General features: G+C 41.1%; 1 protein-coding gene across 2 annotated transcripts in view; it reads left to right on the plus strand.

Moving 5' to 3' along the window:
- LOC119795955 (unconventional myosin-XVIIIb-like) overlaps window positions 1-27,521 on the plus strand; it is a 125,330-nt gene that overhangs the window by 56,756 nt on the left and 41,053 nt on the right. For both annotated transcript variants that reach the window (XM_038304217.1, XM_038304218.1), the window contains exons 30-38: window positions 1,585-1,785; window positions 1,868-1,978; window positions 4,366-4,470; window positions 6,657-6,818; window positions 6,897-7,010; window positions 19,055-19,171; window positions 19,249-19,332; window positions 19,521-19,658; window positions 19,773-19,958. In XM_038304217.1, coding sequence (XP_038160145.1) covers window positions 1,585-1,785; window positions 1,868-1,978; window positions 4,366-4,470; window positions 6,657-6,818; window positions 6,897-7,010; window positions 19,055-19,171; window positions 19,249-19,332; window positions 19,521-19,658; window positions 19,773-19,958 — 1,218 coding nt within the window. The remainder of the gene's footprint in view (window positions 1-1,584; window positions 1,786-1,867; window positions 1,979-4,365; window positions 4,471-6,656; window positions 6,819-6,896; window positions 7,011-19,054; window positions 19,172-19,248; window positions 19,333-19,520; window positions 19,659-19,772; window positions 19,959-27,521) is intronic.

Raw genomic sequence — 27,521 nt, forward strand, 5'->3', positions numbered from 1 at the left:
CACACTGTGGGTCTAGATACGGCCGAGGCGGTGAGGAAGTGGGGACGAGTTTAGTCCGACGACGAAGGGACATGAGGGCAAAAAGAGCGGAGATTCAGCTGGAAAAAGGGTCCCAGCGTTCTCGCGCACCTCGCTCTTCTAGCGGGTCAAACTTCACGAGTTGTTTTCCGCAATTTCGGTCATAAAAACAAAACAAGCCGGCCTCCTGTCTGGTGCACTGTTTGCGGTCAGCTACAATCTGGGAGAGGAGCAGCGGAGCGTCTCTCAAGGGGGCGGTGACGTCAACACTCTGAAGCCTTCTTCTTCTTCTTTTTTTTAATGGCGGTTGGCAAACAACTTATAGGTGCATTACCGCCACCTTCCAGAATGGAGTATGGACCAGAAAAACTATTATATTCTCCCTAAAATACCCGTTCTTCTTAGAAAATTAAAAATTCTACCAAAAACTACATCCCCAGATGACCTTTGAAACAATTCCCTTATATGTAGTTTATTTTTATTCCTGTCGAACTCTCTAAGCAACATCTCTCTTTCCTGAGTATATTTATTACATTCTAAAAAAATATGTTGGACAGTTTCTCTGGAGCCGAGGTATTGCATTGAACTCATTACACTGATATTGTGCAGTATTTTTGCAGTATTTTTTGATGCAACTTTTCTACTTCTGTTATTTGCTGTTGTTTCTAAAGAAAATGCATAATGATATTACAGCTTTCATTGATTTATTTCAAACTTGAAACTTTGTTTAGCCTGTAAGGTGTAAAAAAAAAAAAAAAAAAAAAACGATTAATCGATTAATCGAATCGAATTGAATCGTGGTGTATTCTTGAGTATCGAAAATAATCGAATCGTTGGGTCAGGAAATCGATACTGAATCGAATCGCCATGATGGATGTGATTTTCACCCCTAGTCTCTATCTGCTTCTGTCTCCTTGAACCCCAGTCGACCTCAGCAGATGGCCGCTCACACTGAGCCTGGTTCTGCTTGAGTTTCTTCCTGTTAAAAGGGAGTTTTCCTCTCCACTGTTGCTAAATGCATGCTCATCGCCAGGCATTGCATAGAGTCAATGAGTCCTCGCACTCAGCCGGTTATAAATATGGAAATATTTGTAAAAATATGATTGTGTTACCTGTATAAATAAATGGAATATTTTCTAACTGCGTCTTTTCTCTGTGTGAGTCTCTCTAGGTTGAAATATTTCCATCTCATATTTAATTTTCTGCTGTGGTTCATATCCACTGACTCTAACTGAGGAACAATAATGTGTGAGATATTCCATGGAGTATTCCTTTCATTTTGGCACCAAAATAATTCTAATAAATATTGTAGTTCTGAAGATTTATTGACTTTATTTGCTCCTTAAAAAGAGGCCTGGGGAACAGGAGGTAACATTATTGTGTTGCCTGTTGAGAAAGTTGGATTGTAAATCACTAAAGTCGAAATAAAAATCCTTTTTTTAATCCAAAATGTGCTTCAAAAGACTGCATCTTAATGAACATCTTGCTTTCTATATTCTACTGTATTTATGTACTTTATTAGAAGCCACACCAGCCTCCACACTGTGTGTTTTTCTGTGTATACAGGAGAGCCAGTCGGAGGTGAGTCGCCTGCAGAAGCAGAAGGAGGAGTTGTGTGCTCAGATCAGAGACCTCAGCCTGCCGGTTGATCTCGCCTCAGATTCGGTGCCTGACATGAAGAAACAGATTCGTCTCCTGGAGAGCCAAGCCAGCGAGAGAGCTGAAGAAATGTCCAAACTCTCCGCCCAAATTCAGCAACAGCAGCAGGTGCTGAAGAGCGTACAGGAGAAAAGATAACCCAACACTTTCTGCTCGCTGTCTCAACTCATTTACATCCTTTATCAAACAGATCCACATGCGTTTTGAGATAGAGATGGAGAGGATGAAGCAGATGCATCAGAAAGAGTTGGAGGACAAAGAAGAAGAGCTGGAGGATGTCCATAAGTCCTCTCAAAGAAGGGTGGGTTTTGCATAAAATTGATGCACATTTACAGTGTTGGGAAAGTTCTCTTTCTACGTGAACTAGTTCAAAGTTCAGTTCACACATTTTAAAATGAACTAGTTCAGTTCATAGTTCATAATTCAAAATTTTGAACTAAGTTCACAGTTCCAAAAAAATTAACTAGTTCATAGTTCTTTTTTTTTTTTTTCATATATTGCTCAATTACACCATAGCCTACTGTCGAACCACAGACAGCAATTATTTTATCAGTTGTAACTCTGAAACTGTGCGTCAGATTTCATCTTCATATCCAGTTTTGAATCCTTATCCAACCAGGGTTTACATTAGCATTGAGGGGACAGCATTTCCCCATTGTTGCTTTAACGCTTTGTTGCTGTCCATTCACTTCACACTAGTAGCAGCTGCAGCTTTCACCCCTACAGTATATTCTCAAAAACATCAGGAAAAATGGGCTGCTTGAATGGTCTTTTTTATGAGGAATTATTAAAAGAAAAACAGGAAAGTAGTCTTTAAGGTGCAAATGTTTTTTTAATTTTAATATTTTTTTCCATTTGAAATCCCATTTCAGTACATATGCCGTTTCAGATTTGCTTTGGATGTTACTGAAATACGGATTTTTTTACTGAAAGCCGGCGGGCAAAGTTTGCAGAGAAATGTAAGATTGTTGTCATCATCCTCACCGACCACCTGGTCATAAACCTGTTTTAAGTGATCATACTGCTGCTTTGTCGTCTCCATGCCGCTGTGGCTTCCATGCTGCATTTTGTTTTGATGACGCACGCGGCTGTAGGCTACGACGCTGGTAGCTGGTGTTGCCAGATTGGGTGTTTTTCCCGCTACATATTAAGGCCTGTTTACGGTGTGATTTAGCCGGGGTTTCGCCTGGAGGGCTTTATAGAAATCTGGCAACCTATTGAACGGAGTTGAACTGAGAGAGCGTGCCGTTCACAGACACCAGAATGAACGAGTTCACAATAACGTTCATCAGGCAGTAATGCAGTACGTTCAGTTCACGTTCGCCCAAAACATGAACGAGTTCATGAACTTTCGTTCAATGAACGCGTTCAGGCACAACACTGCACATTTAATCGTCTGACAGATGTTACTCTCATGAACTCTCATGTAGTTGATAACGGGAACGACTTCAGGTCGTGATTATGTTTACATATAGGATTATCCTAATATATTGTTAACAAATATATAATAATATTCATCATTTCATCTTCAAACATACTTTTATTGAAAAACAGCAACAGGGAAGAGAAGTTTTAACTTAATATTTGGAGCTCTGTGAGCGCTCCTTTAAAAGCTGCTGCTGCCACAGTGCATGCTGGGACAGCTGACAGTCACGGTCTGTGTGTCATCTGCATAGTTATGGTAACCGATTTTGTTGTCCACTATAACCTGAGCCAAGGGGAGCATGTAGATAATGAATAGGAGGGGCCCCAGAATGGAGCCGTGAGGAACCCCATATTAGATCTTTCTTTTCTCTAATTTAAAGTTCTCTACTGATACATAGCAGTTCCTGTCTTTCAGGTAGAATTTAAACCTGCCCAGTGTGGTACCAGAAAGGCTGACCCAGTTTTCCAGGCGCTCTAATAAAATCAACTGATCAACAGTATCAAACGCTGCACTGAGGTCTAATAATACCAGCACTGTGGTTCTTCCACAGTCTGAATTTATTCAAATGTCATTGAACACCTTAATCAGGCCAGTTTCTGTACTGTAGTTGGCATGGAAACCTGACCGGAAGACATCAAAGCAGCTGTTCATTATTAAGAAGGCATTTAATGGTTAATACACAACTTTTTAAAGAATCTTAGTGATGAATGGGACGTTTGAGATGACCTGTAGTTCTGCAGGACCAATTTGTCCAAGCTTCTCTTTTTCAGCAATATGCCCCGGAGGTGACTGTCGGATTATTCTGGATTATTCCCAGAACATAGACAATACGTCCACAGCCTGGAGGAGAGGCAACCATTACTTTACAAATGTTTGCAGAAGTCTGCATGCTTAGATCCTCAATTGTACAAAATGGCAGCCATAGGAGTTATTAACAGCAGTCCGTGATATTTAGGATATCTGTGATCACCTCAGCTGCCTAGCCTGCCTTTGTGATCAGTTTTAAGTAGATAATGAGATAATGGTTTCTAACTGAAATTTGGATGACAAATCTAATCCAAAAACTAATTCAACATTAAGGAAAACTTAATTAAATCAGTGCATTTTTTAATTAGTGTATTTTTTTTAAATATTTAACTGACTTATTTATTTTTTTGCATTTGAATAGTTAAAGTTTTCTCAAAGAGAATCGTTCTTGAGTCATACTAATGTCCATGCAGGACAGTCGTTGATGTTTACACTGTATGTGTGGATTTGTGCAGCTAAAGCAGCTGGAGATGCAGTTGGAGCAGGAGTACGAGGAGAAGCAGATGGTGATTCATGAGAAGCATGACCTGGAGGGACTCATTGCAACTTTGTGTGAGCAGGTAAGTTCCCTCCCAAACATGCATGGAGACATGCCACAAGATACAAAGAACACACAGAGTTGATGTTAAAGGAGAACACCGTTTTTTTAGATTGGGAATCACTGTCCCCTAGAAGAGTCTGGGGGACAGTGATTCGCCTACATGTTCTGAATGCTGTTGCTGGCGTACCATAAATGATAAATTATGAACAGTTTAGTTTGTGCCTTCAAATCGTTGCCCATAGGAAGACGTTACTTGAATATAACCTAACGGAATATCTTCAGAACAGCTCCAAATGACAAAAAACTCATATAGGTAAGTAGAACATGATGTAATAACGTAAAATCAAGGGCCCAATGTAAGAAAAAACGGCGTTCCCCTTTAATCCCTTGGAAATGTTTTGCATTTCTATGAAATTGCCTATGATGCTGAGGCATCACAGCCAGCAATAAACACAATGCTGCCTGGATGTTTGGACTCTGAAGGTGTCCATGGTCGTAATTTGGGGCTGGACAAGTTACTTCTGAGCAGCTACAGTTATTCCAGAAAAGTATGGAGTGCATTTTGTTCCATTTATGTTGAAAGCCAAAACACGTTTGTAAATGGAAATTTGGAGAAAAAAAAAGTGATAAAAAAATGACACAAAATATGTTTTGTTAGATTGGATTAACCTACATTTTTATGTTTACTTTTAATTTCTCACAGATTTTCTAATTATTTTTTCTTTATTTATCATTTTCAGAGTGAGTTTTACAAACTTCTGTGTGTGACCTTTGAACGCTAGCAGCAGTTTTTTGATTAGTTCAGTGCGAGCATTAGAAATGATGCAATTCTTAAAACTCTGTCCAAACAAAAAAATTGTTAAAATAGAAGAAAAGATTAATAAAAAAACAAAAAAATAAAACGATTTGAAAAAGTGAAAAAGGAGAAAATGGCAAAGTTTATTAGAAAAACATTTTTGGTTAAAATGACTTTCAGAGTTTAATTTCTGGATTGCTTTTTTTTCTAATTTATATTTACAAAACATGTTCTTTGCAACAGTAAATGGAACAAAATATACTCAATAGAAAATAAAACTTTATGTGAAAATATTCAAATGGAAGTTATAGTTTTTTTACTCCCTAATTCGTTTGTTAAAGGTGGGGTATGTGATGTTTTCTGGAGCATGTTTTTACCATACTGATTGAAAACCTCCTCACGAGCCCATTGCGCCAACTGAGATAGAATGTTTGGAAAAAAAACGAAATCTTTTAGTCCAGTGTAGAGGGCGTAGTCAGAGGAAAACGCAAACCAATAGAAGTAACTATCATCCCTACTTCTACTGGTTTCTGGCACGCCCATCAACCGTCAGCTCTGAGCTCTCCCCACCCCTCCCCCCTGCGCGTTCACAGACTCGTGACACCCCCCCCCCCCCAAGTGCCGCTGAAGGGAGGACCTGTTCGAATTTACAGACAGAACTCTTGTGGTCTCCTTATTTTCAAGGACTTCGAAGGGTCCAGTCTAGGTAGACCGCGTCCTTGGAGGATGCAGCCCAGGTTTTTGAACAGAGCCTCTGATTAAGAACAGGGCTGCCTGCACTGACGCGGCTCAGGGATTACGTCACACGGAGCGTCGTGCGCAGTGAAATCAGGACATTTCCTCACTTTCTAAAAAAAACCCGGGACGCCCGGGACAGGACGTGAAATACGGATATGTCCCGGGAAATACGGACGTTTGGTCACCCTAATCAATACTTCTTGAAATGACAACCGTGACAACTTGTTTACGACCATATTGAATTGTTCAACACTCTTACCGTACTAGGAGAAGACGACGCCATCATGGAAGTTAGCCTGTTATGTTGTGGTTAGCTAGTAATAGACATGAGCTTCTCGCCTCATCCCGAGTCACGTGCACTCGCGAGGTCTCGGCCTGTTTCTTTCTCGTTCTCGGGAACATCCGAACATTCTCGACTGACAGCAGGCGCGTTCATGTAATTTGGAGGCGTGGTTTCGTGGGGTGGGCTGAAGGTGTGTATTTTCAAAAATGTAGCTGGCAGGAACCGTTTATCCAGGATCATATACCCCACCTTTAATTGAATCATAATTGTCCGTCTCACAACATGAAGATCAGCAACACGCTGATCCCATTTTCCCCTCCTGTACCCCCAGTCATTATAAATCTTTCTTTATGGAGCTACAGTAATGATTCCAGGTTGTCTAATGTAGGTGGGACACAGAGACTTCGATGTAGAGAGGAAGCTAAGGAGAGACTTGAAGAGAACCCACGCTCTGTTGGCTGACGCCCAGCTACTCCTCGCCACCCTCGACAGTTCTGGACAGAACCTTCCCGACGGCAGCAAAGACCAAATTGAGCGTCTGCACTGCCAGGTGTGTGTCGCCATTTAGTGAAGCATTACTGAGAGTCACATCGGGTAATAACAGCTAACTCTCTGTGTTTCTGTTCAGCTGGAGGAAAGTGAGGCGAGGCGGCTGGAGGCCGAGAACATGCAGAAGACTCTCTCTATGGAGCTGGAGAACACCCAGCTGGAGCTTGAGACAATCTGTAGGCAGAGGAGTGTGGTGAGAGTGACACTTTGCAAAAAATTTATATCTCAGTAACACATTTTTTCTTAAAATAATTGCATTTTGTCTTTAATGAGCAGGTAAGTGAGACATTTTGGCATGGAATGAGATCAATTTACATTTAAAGGAAAAGTCTGGGAGTATGGATCATTATTTGTACCTAAAACTAATACATTACATTCTCTGTGATATAATGAGCGCCCATTTTTGTCCAAATATAAACTACTGTTCAAAAGTTTGGGGTCACATAGAAATTTCCTTCTTTTTGAAGGAAAAGCACTGTACTTTTCAATAAAGATAACTTTAAACTAGTCTTAACTTGAAAGAAATACAATCGATATATTGCTAATGTGGTAAATGACAATTCTAGCTGCAAATGTCTGGTTTTTGGTGCAATATCTACATAGGTGTATAGAGACCCATTTCCAGCAACTATCACTCCAGTGTTCTAATGGTACAATGTGTTTGCTCATTGGCTCAGAAGAATAATTGATGATTAGAAAACCCTTGTGCAATCATGTTCACACATCTGAAAACAGTTTAGCTCGTTACAGAAGCTGCAAAACTGACCTTCCTTTGAGCAGATTGAGTTTCTGGAGCATCACATTTGTGGGGTCAATTAAAGGTCCAAAATGGCCAGAAAAAGAGAACTTTCATCTGAAACTCGACAGTCTATTCTTGTTCTTAGAAAGGAAGGCTATTCCATGCAAGGAATTGCTAAGAAATTGAAGATTTCCTACAACGGTGTGTACTACTCCCTTCAGAGACAGCACAAACACTCTAACCAAAGTAGAAAAAGAAGTGGGAGGCTGCGTTGCACAACTTAGCAAGAATATAAATACATTAGAGTCTCTAGTTTGAGAAACAGACGCCTCACAGGTCCCCAACTGGCATCTTCATTAAATAGTACCCGCAAAACACCAGTGTCAACATTTACAGTGAAGAGGCGGCTGTGGGATTCTGGGCTTCAGGGCAGAGTGGCAAAGAAAAAGCCATATCTGAGACTGTCCAATAAAAGAAAAAGATTAAGATGGGCAAAAGAACACAGACATTGGACAGAGGAAGACTGGAAAAAAGTGTTGTGAACGGATGAATCCAAGTTTGAGGTGTTTGGATCACAAAGAAGAACGTTTGAGAGACGCAGAACAAATGAAAAGATGCTGGAAGAATGCCTGACGCCATCTGTTAAGCATGGTGGAGGTAATGTGATGGTCTGGGGTAGCTTCGCTTAGGGTGGGAGATTTGTACAGGGTAAAAGGGATTCTGAATAAGGAAGGCTATCACTCCATTTTACAACACCATGCCATACCCAGTGGACAGCGCTTGATTGGAGCCAATTTCATCCTACAACAGGATAATGACCCTAAACACACCTCCAAATTGTGCAAGAACTATGTAGAGCAGAAGCAGGCAGCTGGTATTCTGTCGGTAATGGAGTGGCCAGCACAGTCACCTGATCTGAACCCCATTGAGCTGTTGTGGGAGCAGGCTGACCGTATGGTACGCAAGAAGTGCCCATCCAACCAATCCAACTTGTGGGAGCTGCTTCTGGAAGCGAGGGGTGCAATTTCTCCAGATTACCTCAACAAATTAACAGCTAGAATGCCAAAGGTCTGCAATGCCGTAATTGCTGCAAATGGAGGATTCTTTGACTTGATTTAAAAAAATCTTATTTCAAATACAAATCATTATTTCTAACCTTATCAATGTCTTGACTCTATTTTCTAATCATTTCAAAATGTATGGTGGTGATGAGTATGACTTTTCAGGAAAACACAAAATTGTTTGGGTGACCACAAACTTTTGACGGTAGTGTAGTAGCACCTCACTCCTGCCATCTTCCGACAGTGATGTCACGGTGCGGTAAGCCTAGCGCCATTCTCCCCGCTTTCCAAGCTAAATCAATGGGAGCTACTAGACACATCTGCAATCAACAACAATTATTGAAGATTTCCAGAGGACTTCACCATTGAAATTCACCAGAGCTATAGTGAAACTGACAATACCCACATGCATGGCAGCTGGATGTTGGAATACATGGGATAAAAGTGAAAAAAACATTAGTCATTTCACCTTTCTGATTCCTGATCCTCCACGGACGGGTTGGTCGTTGGATTGCCAACTTGAAGAGAGAGAATTTGACATCAAACTTCTTGCCAGAGAAAAAACACGTAATATGTTGCCAACATTTGGAAGAAGAATGTTTTCAAGATGACTTGGATAATAGCGCGTTGTGACAAACACCAGATACAGCACTGGGACTTGATCAACAGCCGATACCTGCTAGGTGGCAGTAGTGTTGTCAGAGTGACAAACATGGATGCCTCCAGTAAAGCACATTCAAATGAAAATTACTCTTAATTAAAAACACTTATCATTTATTGATCAGTATGTAAGAAGTTAATATTTAAAGTACTTTCAGAAGTTTGTATTATGGATATGACCGGACTTCTTTAACAACACAAACATAAGGGGATGGGTTAAAATCAGAGAGTGAATTTCCCCATGGTGGGACCATAAAGGGATTTACATTTTTTTTAACATAACCATTCATAATTGATCACTAACCAAACCTGGATATGTTATTGTGCTATAATTAAACATGTAGAAATATAAGATACTCATAATGCGAGTGACTAAAAAAAAAAGCAATTGAAACCATACTGTGTAACTTTGAGCCCCAACCAAGAGGGAACTTTTGTCTATGCTTTGGCTCAGGAGGGGGCAAATTAGCACGCATTCTGGCTTCAGAGAGGGCATATAGTGAACATTTTGGCTCGATTTTGGTTTATGATAAAAACTGCATGTACCAGAATAGAAAACCAGGTTAAAAATGTTTTTTAATGCAGGTATTGATAAACTCTTTCACCACAGTTCAGAAGGTAAATGATTTAATAGAGTGACAATGATCAGAACACCATCTTTCCATAAAAAAAAGTACATTTTTCAAACTTGTGGAGTTTAACTGCTTAATCTTTATTTGTTATATGCTGAAAGCTTTGCAGAACTGATCACGTCTTGCATACAGGGTAAATCCCAACCCCTCATATTGTATCATATATTGTATTGTGACCTTTGTTGACTCCCAAACGGCACTATTGCATGTCTTTTAGCTCCTAAGGGAGTGTTCATTTTAGCATTCATTTTGGCTCCAGAGAGGACGCTTTAACATGCATTTCTGCTCTCAATAGGCCCTCTAACGCACACTTTGACTCCCAAGAGCAACTAGCATGTGTTTCAGCTCCCAAGGGGCAGGGCTGTTGGAAAAAAAACGTTTGGGCGATATTTTGTAATTTATGGCTGCCTGATATAATATCAATCTTTCAGTTCCTAGTATCAATTTTTTAAAAGCGAAAAAAGTTTGACCTAAAACAATGCAGTGCCACTCTGGCAGGTAGTGCAGCAGAGCTTTTTTGCTGTGCAGCGCAGCATCATTTCTGTAGTTGAGGCAGTCCAAGTTTAAAACGCTGACTGACCCAAATCCCAAACAACATTAATACCAAAAAAAGTAAATGATCCATATCTTCTGATCAACATATACAGCATTTTTTATCTATTAATTTAATTTTGACAACAGAGAAAATATCGCAACATAAAGTGATACTGCAATATCGTGATAATATTTTATCCTGACCCAAGTATCGTATCACAGCACCCATGCCAATACTTACCCCTACAAAGGTGGAACTATAGCACTGGTTTTTTCCCCCCTAGAGGGCGCTATAGCAGACGTTGTTTAACAATTTGGCCACAGTTTTGGGATTCTATGTTTATTCCAACAAATGTTTGAACTGCTTCGTGAAACAGATCCCAGGTTTAGCTTCTCTGAAAGCAGCTAGCAGCGTTGCATGGTCCCTAAACTAAACTTGGCACAACTTAATGAGATGTAAATGTTTTTGCTTTGTCTATTTTTCTATCTAGCTATCAGGCTGACATGTTCACATAACCCTCTCCTTTTATCTGGGCTTGGGACCAGCATCAGGAGCACATAGTAGTGTGATCCTCATGGCAGGATTATATGTGTGTGTGTGTGTGTGGGTGTGTGTGTGTGTGTGTGTGTGTGTGTGTGTGTGTGTGTTGTAGGTGTATTTGTTTATATTTGTGTTGTTTTTTTTGTGGTGTTTTTTTAAAGTTTTTTTTTTATGTTTTTTTTATATTTATATTTATTTTTTTATTTTTTTATTTTTTTTTATTCTACAGCGTTTAAATTAAAAGTGAAAAGAGTGGTGGTAAAGAAAAAGTTAGAAAAGGTGACACCCTAGATGGGTGTCAAAACAAAAAAGAGCAAATTGAAGCTTGGAGAAACCGATGGTTTGGTTGGAGGAGGTTTCATGAGGTTTCAATGTTCCTTTTTAGAGCGTTTAAAGAGATTTTTAAATTTTCTCCCAAACGTTTTCTTTGCAGGTTTTCCTTGTAAGTTGTTGATCTTCTCTGGCTGATTTTTCAGTTCATCCTCTTTGCTCTCTGTTGACATATTCTCCTCCTGTAGCTCTTCCAGAGCGTCTTTGGATGCTAAAATGGTCTGTTGAGGGCAGGTGTTCTCTGATTGCTGCTCCTGCCTTTCATTGAGTAGACCATCTTTCATAGCTGCTTTCTCATTCCTAAGAGTTTCCTGCTGCTCCAGGAGTCTGAGTCTTTCCTGGTCCCAGAGATCTTTTTGTTTCTCCATATCTTGCTCCATTTTGACTAAAGCAGCCTTTATTTTACAGCTTTCCCGCATTTTCTCGACTAAGGATGTCATTGTTTGTATGTGTTTAGCCTTCTCAGCACCCAAAGTCATTTCTAGTTCAGTGGCTTTTTTAGCAGCATCTTGATGGCATTGGTTCATTTTCTGCTGCTCCAAATGGAGAGCGGCTTTCTCCTGTTCTGCCTCAGCTTTCTGTAACTCCAGCTGTTGTTTTAGCTGCTCCACTTCATCTCTTTGGTGTTGGCTGGTCATGAGTTGGGATTTTTCCAGCTCCCACTGTTGTTTCTGGTTTGCTAACGCTGTCTCTGTTTGGATGAGAGCAGCTTGAAGGGTAGATATTTCCTCTGTTTGCTTGGCTAAGCAGTCCTCTGCCTCTTTTGCTCTATTTTTCACATCAGTCAGGTTTTTCTCCAGCTCTTCTGCCTTTTTGATGGCATCTTTATGGTCTTTCTTCCTCTTGACCAGCTCGTTGTACAGCGCAGAAACCTCAACCTCATGTGTAGCTTTCTGCGACTCCAGCTGATATTTCAGCTTTTCTACCTCGGCTGCATCTTGTTTGTTGGTGAGAAGCCGGCATTTTTCCTGCTCCCACTGCTGCTTTTGTTCATCAAATTCTTTCTGCATTTGGAGCAGAGTAGCTTGTAACACAGACGTTTCTTCCATATGCTTGGCCAAACAGATCTCATTCTCTCCTGCTTTGTTCTTCTCTGACATCAGATTAACTTTCAGCTGGTCGGCCCGTCTGATGGCGTCCCGTCGGCCTTTATCTGTCCTGATTTGTTTATCATGCAAAACAGCAAGTTCGCTCTCGTGCTCCATGTTCAGATTCTCTATTATCTGGTTCAATTTCATCACTTCATCTGTTGAATCATTTTTCTCCGGTAAAACATCACCTTCACTAGATTTTAAGCAGGGCTCAGTTTCCTGCAGCTTTTTCTTTGCAGCTATTAATGCAGACTCAAGCTGCTTTGCTCTCTCCGTTTGTAGCTTGTTCAGAGTATGCATCTTAGAAAGCTCGCTACCGTAAAACGTTACGTTTCCTGACAAGCTAGCATTTTGTTGTTGGAGTCCTGAGATCACTGTATCTTTGAAGATTAAGGTCTTTTCAGAGTCTTCCAGCTTTTTCCTGTCAGCGGTTAACTCATTCTCAAGCTGCGTCACTCTCTCTTTCATTTGTTGGTTCTCTGTCTCTAATTTATGACACTTGTTACCAAGATAGCCTATGTTTCCTAATAAGTTGGCATTTTGTTGTCGAATTCCTGAGATGATATTGTCTTTGGAGCCTAAAGTGGCATAAAAATCCGACTCTGGCAAAGTAATAAGCGGTGTGGTGCTTGTATCAGCGGTTGGTGTCCTAACCAGGGCCGGCTGCGATGGGAGATTGGAGATACAAACTTCACTCCAGGAAGGTCCAACTGGTCCTAATGCGATGTTTTCCAGTTGGCTCTGACCTTTCTCAGGCTGGGTAACAGTGGGGTTTCCCATATTGTTTGGCATTATCTGACCAAATCCAGGAAAATCTTTCATACCAGCTAATGGCACAGACTTTGACTGACCAGAGTTGGTAATGTTGACGGAGGAGTTTGTAAATTTCAGGGTTTTTTCCAGATTCCTGAGTTCCTTCAATGTAGATTCCATTTTTCTAAAGTTTGCTTGTTAATTTTAAACACAAAGATTTTTCTAATGACTGATTTGTCTTCACAGTAAAACGTGTAACAGGGTAAATCACTCGGGAGCTCTGACCACCACAAGGATTTACACAGACTGGAATGGAATGTGGAATTTCCTTACATGAAGACCAAACCCACTGATGATGTCATAAAGACTAAAGGAATGATGTCACGGAACACTTGGCCAAGTCATGTGTTCTTAGTTCTTAGTGTGGGCGGAGCCTCACTGAGGGCTCCGCCCACACTAAGAACTAAGAACACATGACTTGGCCAAGTGTTCCGTGACATCCGTGCATGGCCGGTTCTAGACAGGGGCCAATGGGGGCCAGTGCCCCTGTAGATCATTTGCTGGCCCCTGTCCTGGCCCCTGTACTGAATACATAATACTTAAAAGAAATTCTAATGATGATATGCGCTGGAACAGACATGGTTACTGATCTATTTAATTCTTATCATTACAAATTCAGTTTTACTAATTATTCAACAACAATAAGGATATAGCTTCAGTGGGATTGAGATAGGATCCCAGTTTTCATCTGTTAAATGTTTTTTTCCCCACAAAAAATAAATGCTCTAATTTTTACAGATGAATGTAACAGTTTTTCTTGAGTTCTAATTCAAATGTATAGAAAACGGTAGTTTAAACTTTAATTAAGTCAAAAAAATATGTAAAATTCCTAAATTTTAAATGTACGCCACATAAGAAATAGAATTTTCGTTGAACCTCATTGAAAAGAAATTTCACTTCATGCAGCTCTCTTAATATATTTGAATATCTTGCCCTGTTTTTTATTTCATGCTTTTCTGTGCCCCCCATGAAAACACGCTGGCCCCCTCCTTGCCCCCTGGTACATTTGGTCTAGATCCGCCCCTGTTCCTCACCTTCCCTAGACGTGGATATACTAGTATTTTCTGCTGTAAGATTAGTCCTATGTTTTCGTTTTTTACTCGAGAATTCAACCTCTGCCGTTTCCCAGGATGCACAGCTTTGAGTGGTAACTAGGTGACTGCCAGAGAGTAACCCAGAGAAACTTATCAGACTGATCCAATCAGCTCTCTGACAACCAGTCGCCTGGAACACTAGTTGAACAAAGCATCGCTTTGGACAGATACGCTGCACAGGTTTCCCCAGCACCTCCTCCTTACACGCGGCTCTCTTTTGTTGTCTGTGCAATCATAGTAGTTCTAATCCACACATGATGCTCTCACTCGCATTGAAAAAACACCACCTCACATAGTCTAAAATCCGGAATAATTTATCCAACACGATATCAGGGAGACTCCCCGAACTTCCAGGAGACTTGGGATGTCTGAAAAATGTTGATTTAATCTGATATAAAATGACGCTTTCCTCCCTGCCTCTGTTGCTCTGAACACTGCTCAACCAGAACTGAAAGGTGAGGGCAAGACACTGCGGTGTTCAGGCTCAGAAGGAAATTTGATTCTCAAACTTGAAGAGGAGAATTTGGAAGATAACTCACGTTTCCAGAGAAGTTGCTGATTCTTAGACTCCAGTCTGTGTGCGGATGTTCCAGTGTTTGTCTGATTCGGTGGAGGGCGGACAGGGTTTACCCAGAATGCGGTTGTTTATAGGCGAACGGAGAAGCTCACTGCCACTCAGATTTCCTGCGGTACTTGAGCGGGTCATAGTGGAGATGAATCCCTTACTCAGTGTGAATCTAAAATTATCTCTTAAGGGAAAGTGGATTCAAACCTCCAGTTTGAATCCTCAACTCAGTTTGAAGCTCAGATGATCCTTCCAGGGAGAGAAGGTCCAAAACATCCAGTTTGCAGGATGACTTCATGCCGAGAGGCAAAGAGAAAAATCAGATTAAAACTCAGGTTGACAAGAACTCAGTTTGACTCAGCAAAACACAGCTTGGATAGAGTACCCAAAACTGGCAAACACTCTGGAATCGAGGTAGTGGCGGTCAGCAGCTTAAGAGCGCTCCGTAATGAGGTAACCATCTGCAGGTGTGTAGGGAGGCGGACCGGAACCAGGTGCCCCCTGGTGGAGGAAGGGAGACACACCCAAAAAACACATACACAGACTTTCCTGACAGAATATATTAATTAGCTACAACTAAAAGTTATAGTTAATTAATAGGTCATTCAAATCAAGGGTAAAACCAATTAATGATTATTAGTTTCATGGTTATACCTATAATTTGCTTTCTCACCAGCCGGACTCCTGGATTGAATTGAATTAATTTTATTTATATTGCGCCAATTCATAACACGTCATCTCAAGGCGCTTTACAGAGACACTGGCTGTTAAAATCCCTTTGCTTTAAGAAGTATGAATCATCTTTGTTTATTTGATTTTTAATCTTCTGCATCCCTTTACACCAAACCCAGCTACACAAAGGTTTTTGAACCTTGCAGCTTTACAAGATGGCTGCATCAGGCATAAACCACAGGTCACTAATAGGCTGACCGGGGTCCATGTCCGGGTCAAAGTGATGTCTGATGTCGTCTCAAAACTGATACCAAAACAGAAACAACTTAAATTTTGAGACTTTAGACTTGACTTGGACTCGAGCTCTCAAGACTTTAGACTTGACTTGGACTCGAGCTCTCAAGACTTGAGACTTGACTTGGACTCGAGCTCTCAAGACTTGAGACTTGGACTTGCAAAACCTGACTTTCTGGTCTGGTTCATAAATATGCTGACTCATTTTTTAAAAACAACTTTACTCTTAATTGTTTAGCTTCACTGATACTGTTTGTATATCACGTTATTTTAATACTATAAAAATAATGTAACATATTGTCAGGCAACACTGCCTAACTGTTTACCTAGTGATTAGCTTAAATCGAGATCTACAAAAACAGTTTTTAGCTCAATGTTCAACACATTGTGTTCATCTATGCTTGGTACGGACCGCTCCTCTTAAAAACTCGTTCCTGCATCCCTCTACTGCATCCGGGTAAGAAAAGAAGAAGAGTGGCGATCAGACAGTAAAAGTGATAAAACAGAGGAACGTTTAAAAATAAAATATTGTTCACAAGTCTGAAATTGCGATTTCAATCAAGTCTGAAGTCCTTCAAATACAAGTCCAAATCGAGTCTGAAGTCCTACAAATAAAAGGCCAGGTTGAGCCTGAAGTCCTTTAAACAGGAGGCCAGGTTGAGCCTGAAGTCTTTCAAATACAAGGCCAGGTTGAGTTTGAAGTCCTTCACGCACAAGGCCAGGCTGAGCCTGAAGTCTTTCAAAGAGGAGGCCAGGTTGAGCCTGAAATCCCTTAAATACAAGTTTAAGTTGATCTGAAGTCCTTCAATAACAAGGCCAGGTTGAGCCTGAAGTCCTTCAAACAGGAGGCCAGGTTGAGCCTGAGGTCTTTCAAATACAAGGCCAGGTTGAGTTTGAAGTCCTTCACGCACAAGGCCAGGTTGAGCCTAAAGTCCTTCAAACAGGAGGCTAGGCTGAGCCTGAAATCTTTCAAACGGGAGGCCAGGTTGAGCCTGAAATCCTTCAAATACAAGTTTAAGTCAATCTGAGGTCCTTCAAATACAAGGCCAGGTTGAGCCTGAAGTCCTTCAAACAGGAGGCCAGGTTGAGCCTGAAGTCTTTCAAATACAAGGCCAGGTTGAGTCTGAAGTCCTTCAAATACAAGTCCAGGTTGAGTTTGAAGTCCTTCACGTATAAGGCCAGGTTGACTCTGAAGTCCTTCATGCACAAGGCCAGGTTGAGCCTGAAGTCTTTAAAATACAAGGCCAGGTTGAGTCTGAAGTCCTTCACGTACAAGGCCAGGTTGAGTCTGAAGTCCTTCACGCACAAGGCCAGGTTGAGCCTACAGTCCTTCACGTACAAGGCCAGGTTGACACTGAAGTCCTTCAAGTACAAGGCCAGGTTGAGCCTGAATCCTTCAAATACAAGGCCAAATCGAGCCTGAAGTCCTACAAATACAAGGCCAGGTTGAGCCTGAAGTCCTTCAAATACAAGTCTTAATCGAGCCTGAAGTCCTACAAATACAAGGCCAGGTTGAGTCTGAAGTCCTTCACGTACAAGGCCAGGTTGAGCCTTAAGTCCTTCAAATACAAGTCCAAATCGAGCCTGAAGTCCTACAAATACAAGGCCAGGTTGAGTCTGAAGTCCTTCAAATACAACACTAGGTTGAGTCTGAAGTCCTTTAAAAACAAGTCTAAGACGAGTCTGAAGTCAAATTCCAAACTCGAGTCCCTATCTTTGCTATGAGCATCTAGTCATACCCACAAGGGTAGTTTTTACCACTGGTTCTGCTTTTGATGGGTTATTGTTGGACAAAAATCTATATATATATATATATATCTATATACATTCATCCATTTTCTAACACGCTAAATCCCAAGTGGGGTCGCGAGGGGTGCTAGTGCCTATCTCCAACTGTCAATGGGCGAGAGGCGGGGTCAACCCTGACAGGTCGCCAGTCCATCGCAGAAAATTCCCGCACACACCTAAGGAGAATTTAGAGAAGCCAATTAACGTAACAGTCATGTTTTTGGACTGTGGGAGGAAGCCGGAGTACCCAGAGAGAACCCAAGCATGCTCAGGGAGAACATGCAAACTCCATGCATCGAGAAGGGAATTGAGCCCCGAACCTTCTTGCTGCAAGGCAGAAGTGCTACCCACTGAATGAACAAATTAACTCTAAACACCTGCAAATGATTCATGAGGCCTTTAAATCCTCCCAGCCTGGTTTATCACTTAAAAACCCAATCATGGGTAAGACTGCCAACCTGACTGCTGTCCAGGCAGAAGGCCATCATGGCCACCCTCAAGCAAGAGGGTATGACACAGCAAGATATTTCTGAATGAATAGGCTGTTCCCTGAGTGCTGTATCAAGGCACCTCAGGGTTGCAGAGGGAAGAGAAAGTTGAGAGACGCAAGAACCAACACTGTGGATGAGCTAAAGGCTGCTATTGAAGCATCCTTGGCCTTCATAACACCTCAGCAGTGCCACAGGCTGATTGCCTCCATGCCACGCCACATTGAAGCAGTCATTTCTGCAAAAAGATTACCGACCAAGTATTGAGTGCATAACTATACATAATTATTTAAAGGTTGACTTTTTTTGTATTAAGAACACTTGTCTTTTATTGGCCGGATGAAATATGCTAATTTTGTGAGATAGGACTTTTGGGTTTTTATGAGCTGTATGCCAAAATCATCCGTATTAACACAATAAAAGACATTAAATATTTCCGTTAGTGTACAATGAATCCAAATACATGAATGTACAAGTTTTATCATTACATTATGGAAAACAATGAACTTGATCACAATATGCTAATATTTTGGACCTGTGTGTATGTATATATATATATATATATATATATATATATATATATATATATATATATATATATATATATATATATATATATATATATATATATATATATATATATATATATATATATATATATATATATATATTTACAAATATACAAACCACACCCAATGGACCAGAAGTCTACATTGTTTATTTTACTGTACTGTTAATGCTCTGTCATAGCTGCAGAGGAGCCTGAAAAAAAACCATCTTACTGTTGTTTTTATTCATTCTTTCTTTAATTATCTTTTAGAAATAATTTAAAATATGGATTTAAGATATATAACCAAATTAAAGCTAACATCTTATCTAAATTTTGGTTAGAAAAAAGCAACAAGTCTGAATGGCTGTTCTGTGTGTGAGTTTAGGTGGATGAGCAGATGGCTCTGCTGCAGCATGAGAAGATGGATCTGCTGAAGAGGCTGGAGGAGGACCAGGAAGATCTCAATGAGCTGATGAAGAAACACAAAGCTCTCATTGCACAGGTTTTATTTTTTATCAACTGCCCCATTAATAACCTGAAGGGAAATACACCGCTTTAGTCTGACTCTGTCCCCTTCAGTCCTCTAGTGACATATGTCAGATCAGAGACCTACAAGCTGAGCTGGAGGAGGTGAAGAAACAGAGACACACGCTCCAAGAAGAGGTAGGATCTGTTTGACAGGCTGAAAATAAACACAGCAGCATGGGCTTTATGATCTGAATGCACTTCAAATGAGAATTTAATAGCTTTCAGGGTCATTGAACGTACTTAATGTAACAGGATGCTGCAGGTGGAACACAGGATAGGTGTGAGTTGAATTGAAATGCTTTGTTGTCACATTTCCCATGCAGCTTCAGCGGTGTGCGTCCAGGGTGCAGTTCCTAGAGTCATCCACTGTGGGGCGCAGCATAGTCAGTAAACAAGAGGCCCGTGTGTGTGACCTGGAAAATAAATTGGAGTTTCAGAAGGGCCAAGTCAAGAGGTTTGAGGTGAGATCAGATAAAGCTTTTCCAATTCCACTACATAATTATCACCGTGTCTGATACTGTAATCCCTGCGTGACTCTTGCTCGCAGTTTCGGCCTAATTTTCTGTAATCTGCAGGTGCTGGTGCTGCGTTTGAGGGACAGCGTGGTTCGTCTAGGAGAGGAGCTGGAGCAGAGCGCCCAGGCTGAAGCCCGAGAGAGGGAGAACGCCCGTTACTTCCAGCAGCGCCTGCAGGAGATGAGGCTGGAGATGGAGGAGCTGAGCCACAGGGAGCAGGACAGCAGCCGCAGACGCATGGAGCTGGTAATCTGCTCTGACCCCGCACTTGACCTTTACTGTTTGCAAACTTGCACACAGCAGCTTCATTTTCATCAAACTGATCCTTTTTGGGTGTTTGTGTTTAAAAAGGTTTATAATCTTTTACATTTTAATAACCTGGAAGACAGAGGTTATGAAATTACAAGTTACTTCTGAGCAGCTACAGTTATTCCAGAAAATTATGGAGTGCATTTTGTTCCATTAATGTTTAAAACCGTAAACCACCTTTGTAAATGCAAATTTGAAAACTAAACCAATAAAAAATGAAAAAACTTGTTAAAAAAGGAAGATTTGCAGGGAAACCTTGCTGTTTTGTTAGATTGGATTTACTAACATTTTTATGTTTAAAATTTTATTCTCACAGATTTTCATAGATTTTCAAACTATTTTTTCTTTATTTCTGTTTTTCATAGTGAGTTTTAACTTGCTTTGACAGCTAGCAGTGGTATCGTTAAAGTGTGAGCGTTAGAAACAACGCAATTTCAGTCTATAAAAAACAGTTAAAAAGAAGCAGATTTAATAGAAAAACATAAAAAATATAAAATGAATTGAAAAGTAAAGAAGGAGAACATCTCAAATCCCAGCTAAGTGTGGAGTCCATTGCCCCCGTCCTGCCCTCTCTCCGCTGGCTGGTGCTTGGGCTCCTCGGTGCACTGGTGGAGCTCAGGGTTTGGGGGTGGCTGCCCGGGCGGGTACTGGCTTATTCCTGGTATCTGCTTCGCTGTGCCCGGCCCCTCGGGGCCCGATCGGGGCTACCCCCGGGGGGCGGGGTGCCCCTGGGGCCTCGGGTCCCTGGGGCCCATGGCCGGCTCCACTTCGGGATGGCTGGCAGAGCCCGCGGACTCGTCCCCGCGGCTCCTGGGGGCTACGGCATTGCGGTGGCTGGGGTATTTCCTCGGGGCCGTCTCTTCTCCCTTTATGGGGGGTCGGATTTCCTGGATTTGCCCCTCCTGGGCGCCTCTGCTCTTGAGATCCCTTTGGAGGTCTTGGGCTTTTGGTCTCCCGGCACTCGCCTCGGAGCTCTGAGGGGGAGGAGCGTCTTCGGTTCTTCACAATCACTATTGAGCATTTTTCCTTTGGATAAACTTTACATGCACAAGTGCACTTTCACAAACAACTTCAGGTGCTTGGTTCCAGTTACTCAGAGATTCGCTTCCATACATGTCAGATTAAATAATACTTCTTATACTTCAGCGATAGTATCAAGGTGTTACTTTATTGTATCTCTTATACTATATCCGTTGATTGTTTTTTACAGGGGTAACTTTCTGAAGGACTGGTGAGGACATCCTTGGCACGTTTTACATCTTTTACAAAAAAAGTTTTTTGGTTAAAATGTTTTCCATAGTTTAATTTCTGGATTTACCTTTTCAAATTTTCATTAACAGAACGTGTTCTTTGCTTAAAACAGTAATGGAACAACATTTACTCAATCGAAAGTAAAACTATGTGAAAACTAATTTTTAAATAGAAATTATATATTTTTTTTATTCCCTTCAATAACTTCAGCAATTCATTTTTAATGGAAAATATTGCTGAATTTGAGTGGTTATGGGAACAACATGAGAAATGAGATGATGGTTTTAAACCAGGAAATCTTAAGTCATATTTACCAACAATTTTCATTCACGCCACACCGTCCATTTCTGGAAAGGTATACATATCATAGTCTTCAGCTTTCATTACCAACCTATGAAAACATCCAATCTGAGACGCTCTGAATATATCTGAGCCGAGTTGATAAGACACTCAATAAAACCTGAGAGAGGCTGAGTGACCAGCTGAGACCTTTAGGTAATGACTTCAGCTGTGTTTTCCCAAACACATCTACCTTCTGGACTGTGGACTGCAACACCTTTGCCTCTCAGATTTAATTAAAGATGATAGCTTATGCTGAAAGAAATAGATGTGTGACAAATTCTTTGGTATTCATTCATTTAAATATATATACCGTATATATATATATATATATATATATATATATATATATATATATATATATATATATATATATATATATATATATATATATATATAGACGTTTTACTATGTAAAACTCTTCTTCTCCCACCGCGGGTGGTCTCCCTTGGGTCCTCTACCAGAGGCCTTGGAGCTTGAGGGTTCTGCCCAGCATCTTTGCTGTTCCTAGAACTGCAGTCTTCTGGACCGAGACGTCTGATGTATTTCCAGGGATCTGCTCTAACCACTCCTCAAGTTTGGGTTTCACTGCCCCGAGGGCCCCAATGACCACGGGTACCACTGATGCTGTGACCTTCCAGGTTTTCCAGCTCTTCTCTAAGCCCCTTGTATTTCTCTAGTTTTTTATGTTCCTTTTTCTTGATGTTGCAGTCACTTTGTATTGCTACGTCGACCACAACGGATTTATGTGGCAGAAGGTTTCGCAGAAGGTTTCGCAAGCAAGTTGGATTGTGGCCGGTTTATCAGAAGCATTGTTTCTATCCAGTTAGCAACTTAGTGCTAGCAGGTTCCCAATGGGAAATGACATTGGGAACAAGTAGCACTAAATTGGTGACTTAGAAACCACACTGTCAAGGAACGCTATGGACAGAGGAAACATGCAAGAGGAGGAGACGAAGATGTTGTGGAAGAGGACGCCAGGGCGGCAGAAGCTTGGTTTGGTGTAGAAGGCTTCCAGCCGTACATGTTTGAGCCCTTGCCTCACAACGCTGCCAGTTCTGTTAGCTCTACGCCTGCTGAAGACACAGACGTCCATCCCTGTGAACACTGGGACGGAACTCAATGGGAAAGGAAATTATTCTTATTTCAACCACTACTGCGACATATGAAACATGATGCTATGACTGAAAAAGATTAGATTGACAGATGACCGCTGATATATGATTGGCCGAATTTAGCTGTACAGGCTGACGTATAACTAAATGGCCTGCATAAGATAGCGAAAAAACCCCCACAGTTTTTAAGACAGGATCTTAAATTTTGGGACAATATCGTCTGAAAAAGAGTACATTTATATACATGTTTAAGCCAGAATGATTTGACATTTAAATATGATTCCCCTATGACTTTAAATCCCTCATCATGTTCAGACTGTCCTGAACTATTTTATGTCCACTTTTTTCTCACGTGTGTCCGACCACAGTGGATTAAGACATGCATACAGCAAACTGAGCCCATCCTTAACCTGAGAAGTACCTTATTACAGGCGGACTGGCAGGAAAGCCTTCCTTCAGGCGATGACTGAAAGTAAAGTACACCTTGGAGGCAGTTATAGCTCTGCTGTTCTCATTAACAGAAGCAGCAGCTGTTCTATTATCTGGGACATTTGGAAAACATCATTGTCATTACTGAGAGCGTGATCACAGCAGCGCTGATTGCACAAAGAAGAGTGTCTAAGCCTTCACTCGAGAACACTCTTTTTCTTATTTTCAACTCCATTTTTCCTTGTAATGTCACTAGAAGAGATGATCTGAGCTAATCATTAAAAACAAGCACAAGCAAAAATGTATTTTTGAAACATAAGATGTGTTTGTGAAGGTGGCCACATTATTTTGCCTCTTAGCTCTAGAAAATACTTCAGCTTTATATGCTGCTTACTTTTTATTAGCTTAGCAAACAGTGAGACAAAGCTACAGCATCCCTTTGTAAATCATCCCTGGGGAGTTACTAAAACGATCTGCTCTCATGCTCTGGGTTCTCTGACAGCTTGTTTATCTTTTCTAGTCCTTAACCTGAGGAATATGTTTACTTTCCTGATCAATGAAGTATTAAAGTAATTTCAGATTTTCCAATAAAGTGAGAAATGTAACAAAATACAAATGTGATGCTTAATAAAGGAGTGTGTGTTCTGATAGCAGTAGCCATATGTCATAAAATTATTAATGTTCAGTTAGGTAACTCCTGCAAGTTGCCACCCTAACATGGTGGGGTTGTGTGAGTGCCCGAATGATCCTAGGAGCTATGTTGGCCGGGACGTTATGCCCCTGGTAGGGTCTCCCATGGCAAAAGTTCCTAGGTGACGGATTAGACGAAGAGAAGCTAAGAAGACCCTTATGGAAAGACTAAAATCAAGGACAGTGAAGTCGGTGACGGTGAAGAGGGAGCTGAGTCGGGGCATAAAAGTACTTGATTTGCCGATCTACGTTCCCACCCTCACCTATGGTCATGAAAGGAGTAATGACTGAAAGGAGGCAACCTTCGAGATCAGGTGAGAAGCTCAGTTACCCGTGAGGAGCTCGGAGTAGAGTCGTTGCTCCTTAACGTTGAAAGGAGCCAGCTGAGGTGGGCATCTGTTCTGGATGCCTCCTGGTCGCCTCCCTCGGGTGGTCTTCCAGGCGTGTCCTATTGGGAGGAGGCCTTGTGGAAGGCCCAGGACACACTGGAGGGACTATGTCTCTGAGCTGGCCCTGTGTCGCCTCGGGGTCCCCCCAGAGCAGCTGGAGGAGGTGTGTGTTGATCGGGAAGTCTGGGAATCTATGCTTAGACTGCTACCTTCGTGAACCTTGCCTTGGATAAAGACAAAGAAAATGGACGGAATGATGTTCAGCTAGGTACTTCATTTGGGCTAAGCTAACGTCGTCTTCAGTGTTTATTTATTGAGGCTTGAATGATCACATACACATAGCTGACACAGATATTTACATTTACAATCAGTTTGTAGCTGCTGTAAGTATTTTTATTTTTTATTTCCAGCATTGTGTTTATAAAATAGGTGATGATGGGGATGGATGTTGGATATCGAGCCAGAACTCGGTTCTCTTAGAGAATTCATTTAAATTCAGTTTGTTTCTATACCAATAATTCACAACACATGTCATCTCAAGGTACTTTACAGTTCACCAGATCATCCAGTCAGATTGATTCAAAGTTTTCTATCTAAGGCAAACCAGTGATCACATCGACTCATTGAATAGAAGGCAATCCCTCACACTAAGCATGCTTGTAGCGACAGTGGAGAGGAAAAACTCCCTCCTAACAATAAGAAACCTCCAGCAGAACTAGGTTCAGTTAGAGCGGCCATCTGCCGAGGCTTACCGGGGGTCAAGGAGACAGAAGCAGACACACCATAAGAAGCAGAGATACAAAAGGCAGCTGTAAACTAGCTCGACAGGCGGCCCAGTCCAGGAAACACACAGCCAGGTAGACGAGCTCTGAGCCAGCTCAGTAACAGCCAGAGTAACAGGACTGCTCTGAAAAAGCCTGAAGATGCTTTAATTTTTCCCTTGTTTAAACATCCTCTTATGTATTCATACAAAACTATCTAGATTACTTCAAATATGGAAGCTTTCCTCTACAACTGCTTTGTGATTAGTTCCATCCATCTTACCATCGACCCAAATAGCTTCCCTGCCCCTGCTGATAACAAGCACCCCGCGGGATAATGTTGCCACCTCCATATCTCAAGGTAGAAACCATGTCTTCATGGTGGTTTTTGTATTACATGTGTTTTAGGTGAAAACATTACAGTCTCACCTGACCAGAGCACCTTTTAGAATAAAGAATTAAGAGTCTTCATTGATATAATGTCCCCAAAATGAAAGTTTTCTCACAGATTTTTCAGAGAACTTTCCCTTTATCCATGTTTGTTTTGTCGCAGACATCGACAAGAATAACAACTAAATATGGAGCATTTTGCCGCTTTCCTTTAGCAGTTGCTTTCGTTTTTCGAATTCAATTCAATTCTGTTTATTTATATAGCGCCGATTCACAGCACATGTCATCTCAAGGCACTTTACAGTTCAACCAGATCATACTGACAAATGGATTCAAGGTTTTCTATCAAAGGAAAACCAGTTGATTGCATCGACTTATTGACTCGAAGGCAATCCCTCAGGGGACCAGGCAGACGAGCTCAGAGCCAGCCACCATGTCAGAGGATGAAGAGAGCACATGCACTTAGTCACAGTCAGAGAAACAGGACTACACTGAAAAACAGGGAAATCTCCAACATTTATAAACTAAGCTGATATTTCTCTTTCTCTCTGGTATTCCACTTCCACTATTCAATCGATTGATTGTTGGACTTCATGTCGCATAGTTGTCCTGACATCAGAATCTGTCCCCTGAGCTTTAGACTTCCTTCATGAATGCTCTCCTACCTACACTTTCATTGGGTTTTTAGATGGGTAATACTGTATTTAAAGATGATGGATTTGACAGAGTTTGTGAGACGTTTCAACCTTTTAATGTTGTTTCATCACCTAAACTTACTAAACATTTTCATATCTTTCTCCCTGACCAATTATGTTGAGTCAAACTTGCTTTCTCTTGTATCAAGAGGGTCTTTTTCATACAGTAGTAGTACTACAATTCCTTTTTAAACAGCAATGTTTTTATTAAAATATTTTTTCTCTCATAATTTGTCAACATTAAGATCTAAAGAGAAGCATCATCTCTTGCTCAGTCCCTGTGATTCAGTGAAAGTGTGAAGTCAGAGTAAAAGAATTTGCATATGTAGGGGTTCACCCCAGTGGCTGGAAGTTGGAGGGGATTCTGCTGGGAGTTGCAGGGAAGTGGGCTGCCATTTGACTGGCGTTTGACTGGGAAGGGCCATTTTGAATGGCTGTTACTGTAAGATGAAGCACACAATCTCTTTAACAGTATGCTAAGTTAGAAAAAAATATTCCATTATTATATGTTTGTTTCACTGATGTTTAAACTAACAGTGATAGAGATTTCTGTTTTTAGTTCAATTCAGTTCAATTCAGTTTATTTATATAGCGCCAAATTCACAACACATGTCATCTCAAGGCACTTTACAGTTAAACCCAGTTAAATCCAACAATTTGGTGGAAGATGTTGTGCCATTAGAAGGTCTGGTGAACAGTGAGTTCTGGCTTCACTCAGAGGAAGGTTAAAACTGGACTCCATGAAGTGGATTAAATCACAAAAGCCTTTCCAATCTACCGCACTTGTTGCAAGCATCTCTTTTTTGTGATCTCACAGAGGTTTTCTATCATCACATTCTCGCATTTTGAGCACAGTAGAAAAGTTGACGCTTCTCCGCCATGGAGCAAGAATTAATGCTAACTATATGTGTTGATAATTTATGGAGTTTATGGTTCATATTTACAAACAGAACCACATAGAGTTCACTTTGCATCCTTGTCTCCATTAAATAGGGCAAATAATCCCAGATTGGACTATGGATCGATTCATATTTTTGCTCTAGCATGTCTCCGCTCCTGTATCACTACTCTTGTAAATATCAGTAAGGCTCAGCTTAAAGGTATAGTGAAGAATTTTCAGGAAGTTTTGAAAAGATCTGCCCTCTCCAAAAAAATGCACATGCACAACCCCTAGACCCGCTCCTGAGAGGGATCGTCTATTAAAAGCTTGTGAGAGCGTGCACAAGCCCATTTCTCCTCATGGATACTCTGTTTAAAAGCTGCTGTTTGCATCGCTCATACAAGCTTACCTTCTAAAAGAGATTTGCAGTTTTTCCACTATGTTAGACTCACCACCGGTAAGTGAAAATGACGACGAACACTTGTGTAAAAATAACACCAGAATGATTGACAATTGGAAGGACCACATATTTTGATGATCCACCTGGAAAAAGAACATCCT

This window comes from Cyprinodon tularosa, unplaced genomic scaffold (assembly GCF_016077235.1).
Source record: "Cyprinodon tularosa strain WSP-4 unplaced genomic scaffold, ASM1607723v1 ctg529, whole genome shotgun sequence".
NCBI lineage: Eukaryota > Metazoa > Chordata > Actinopteri > Cyprinodontiformes > Cyprinodontidae > Cyprinodon > Cyprinodon tularosa.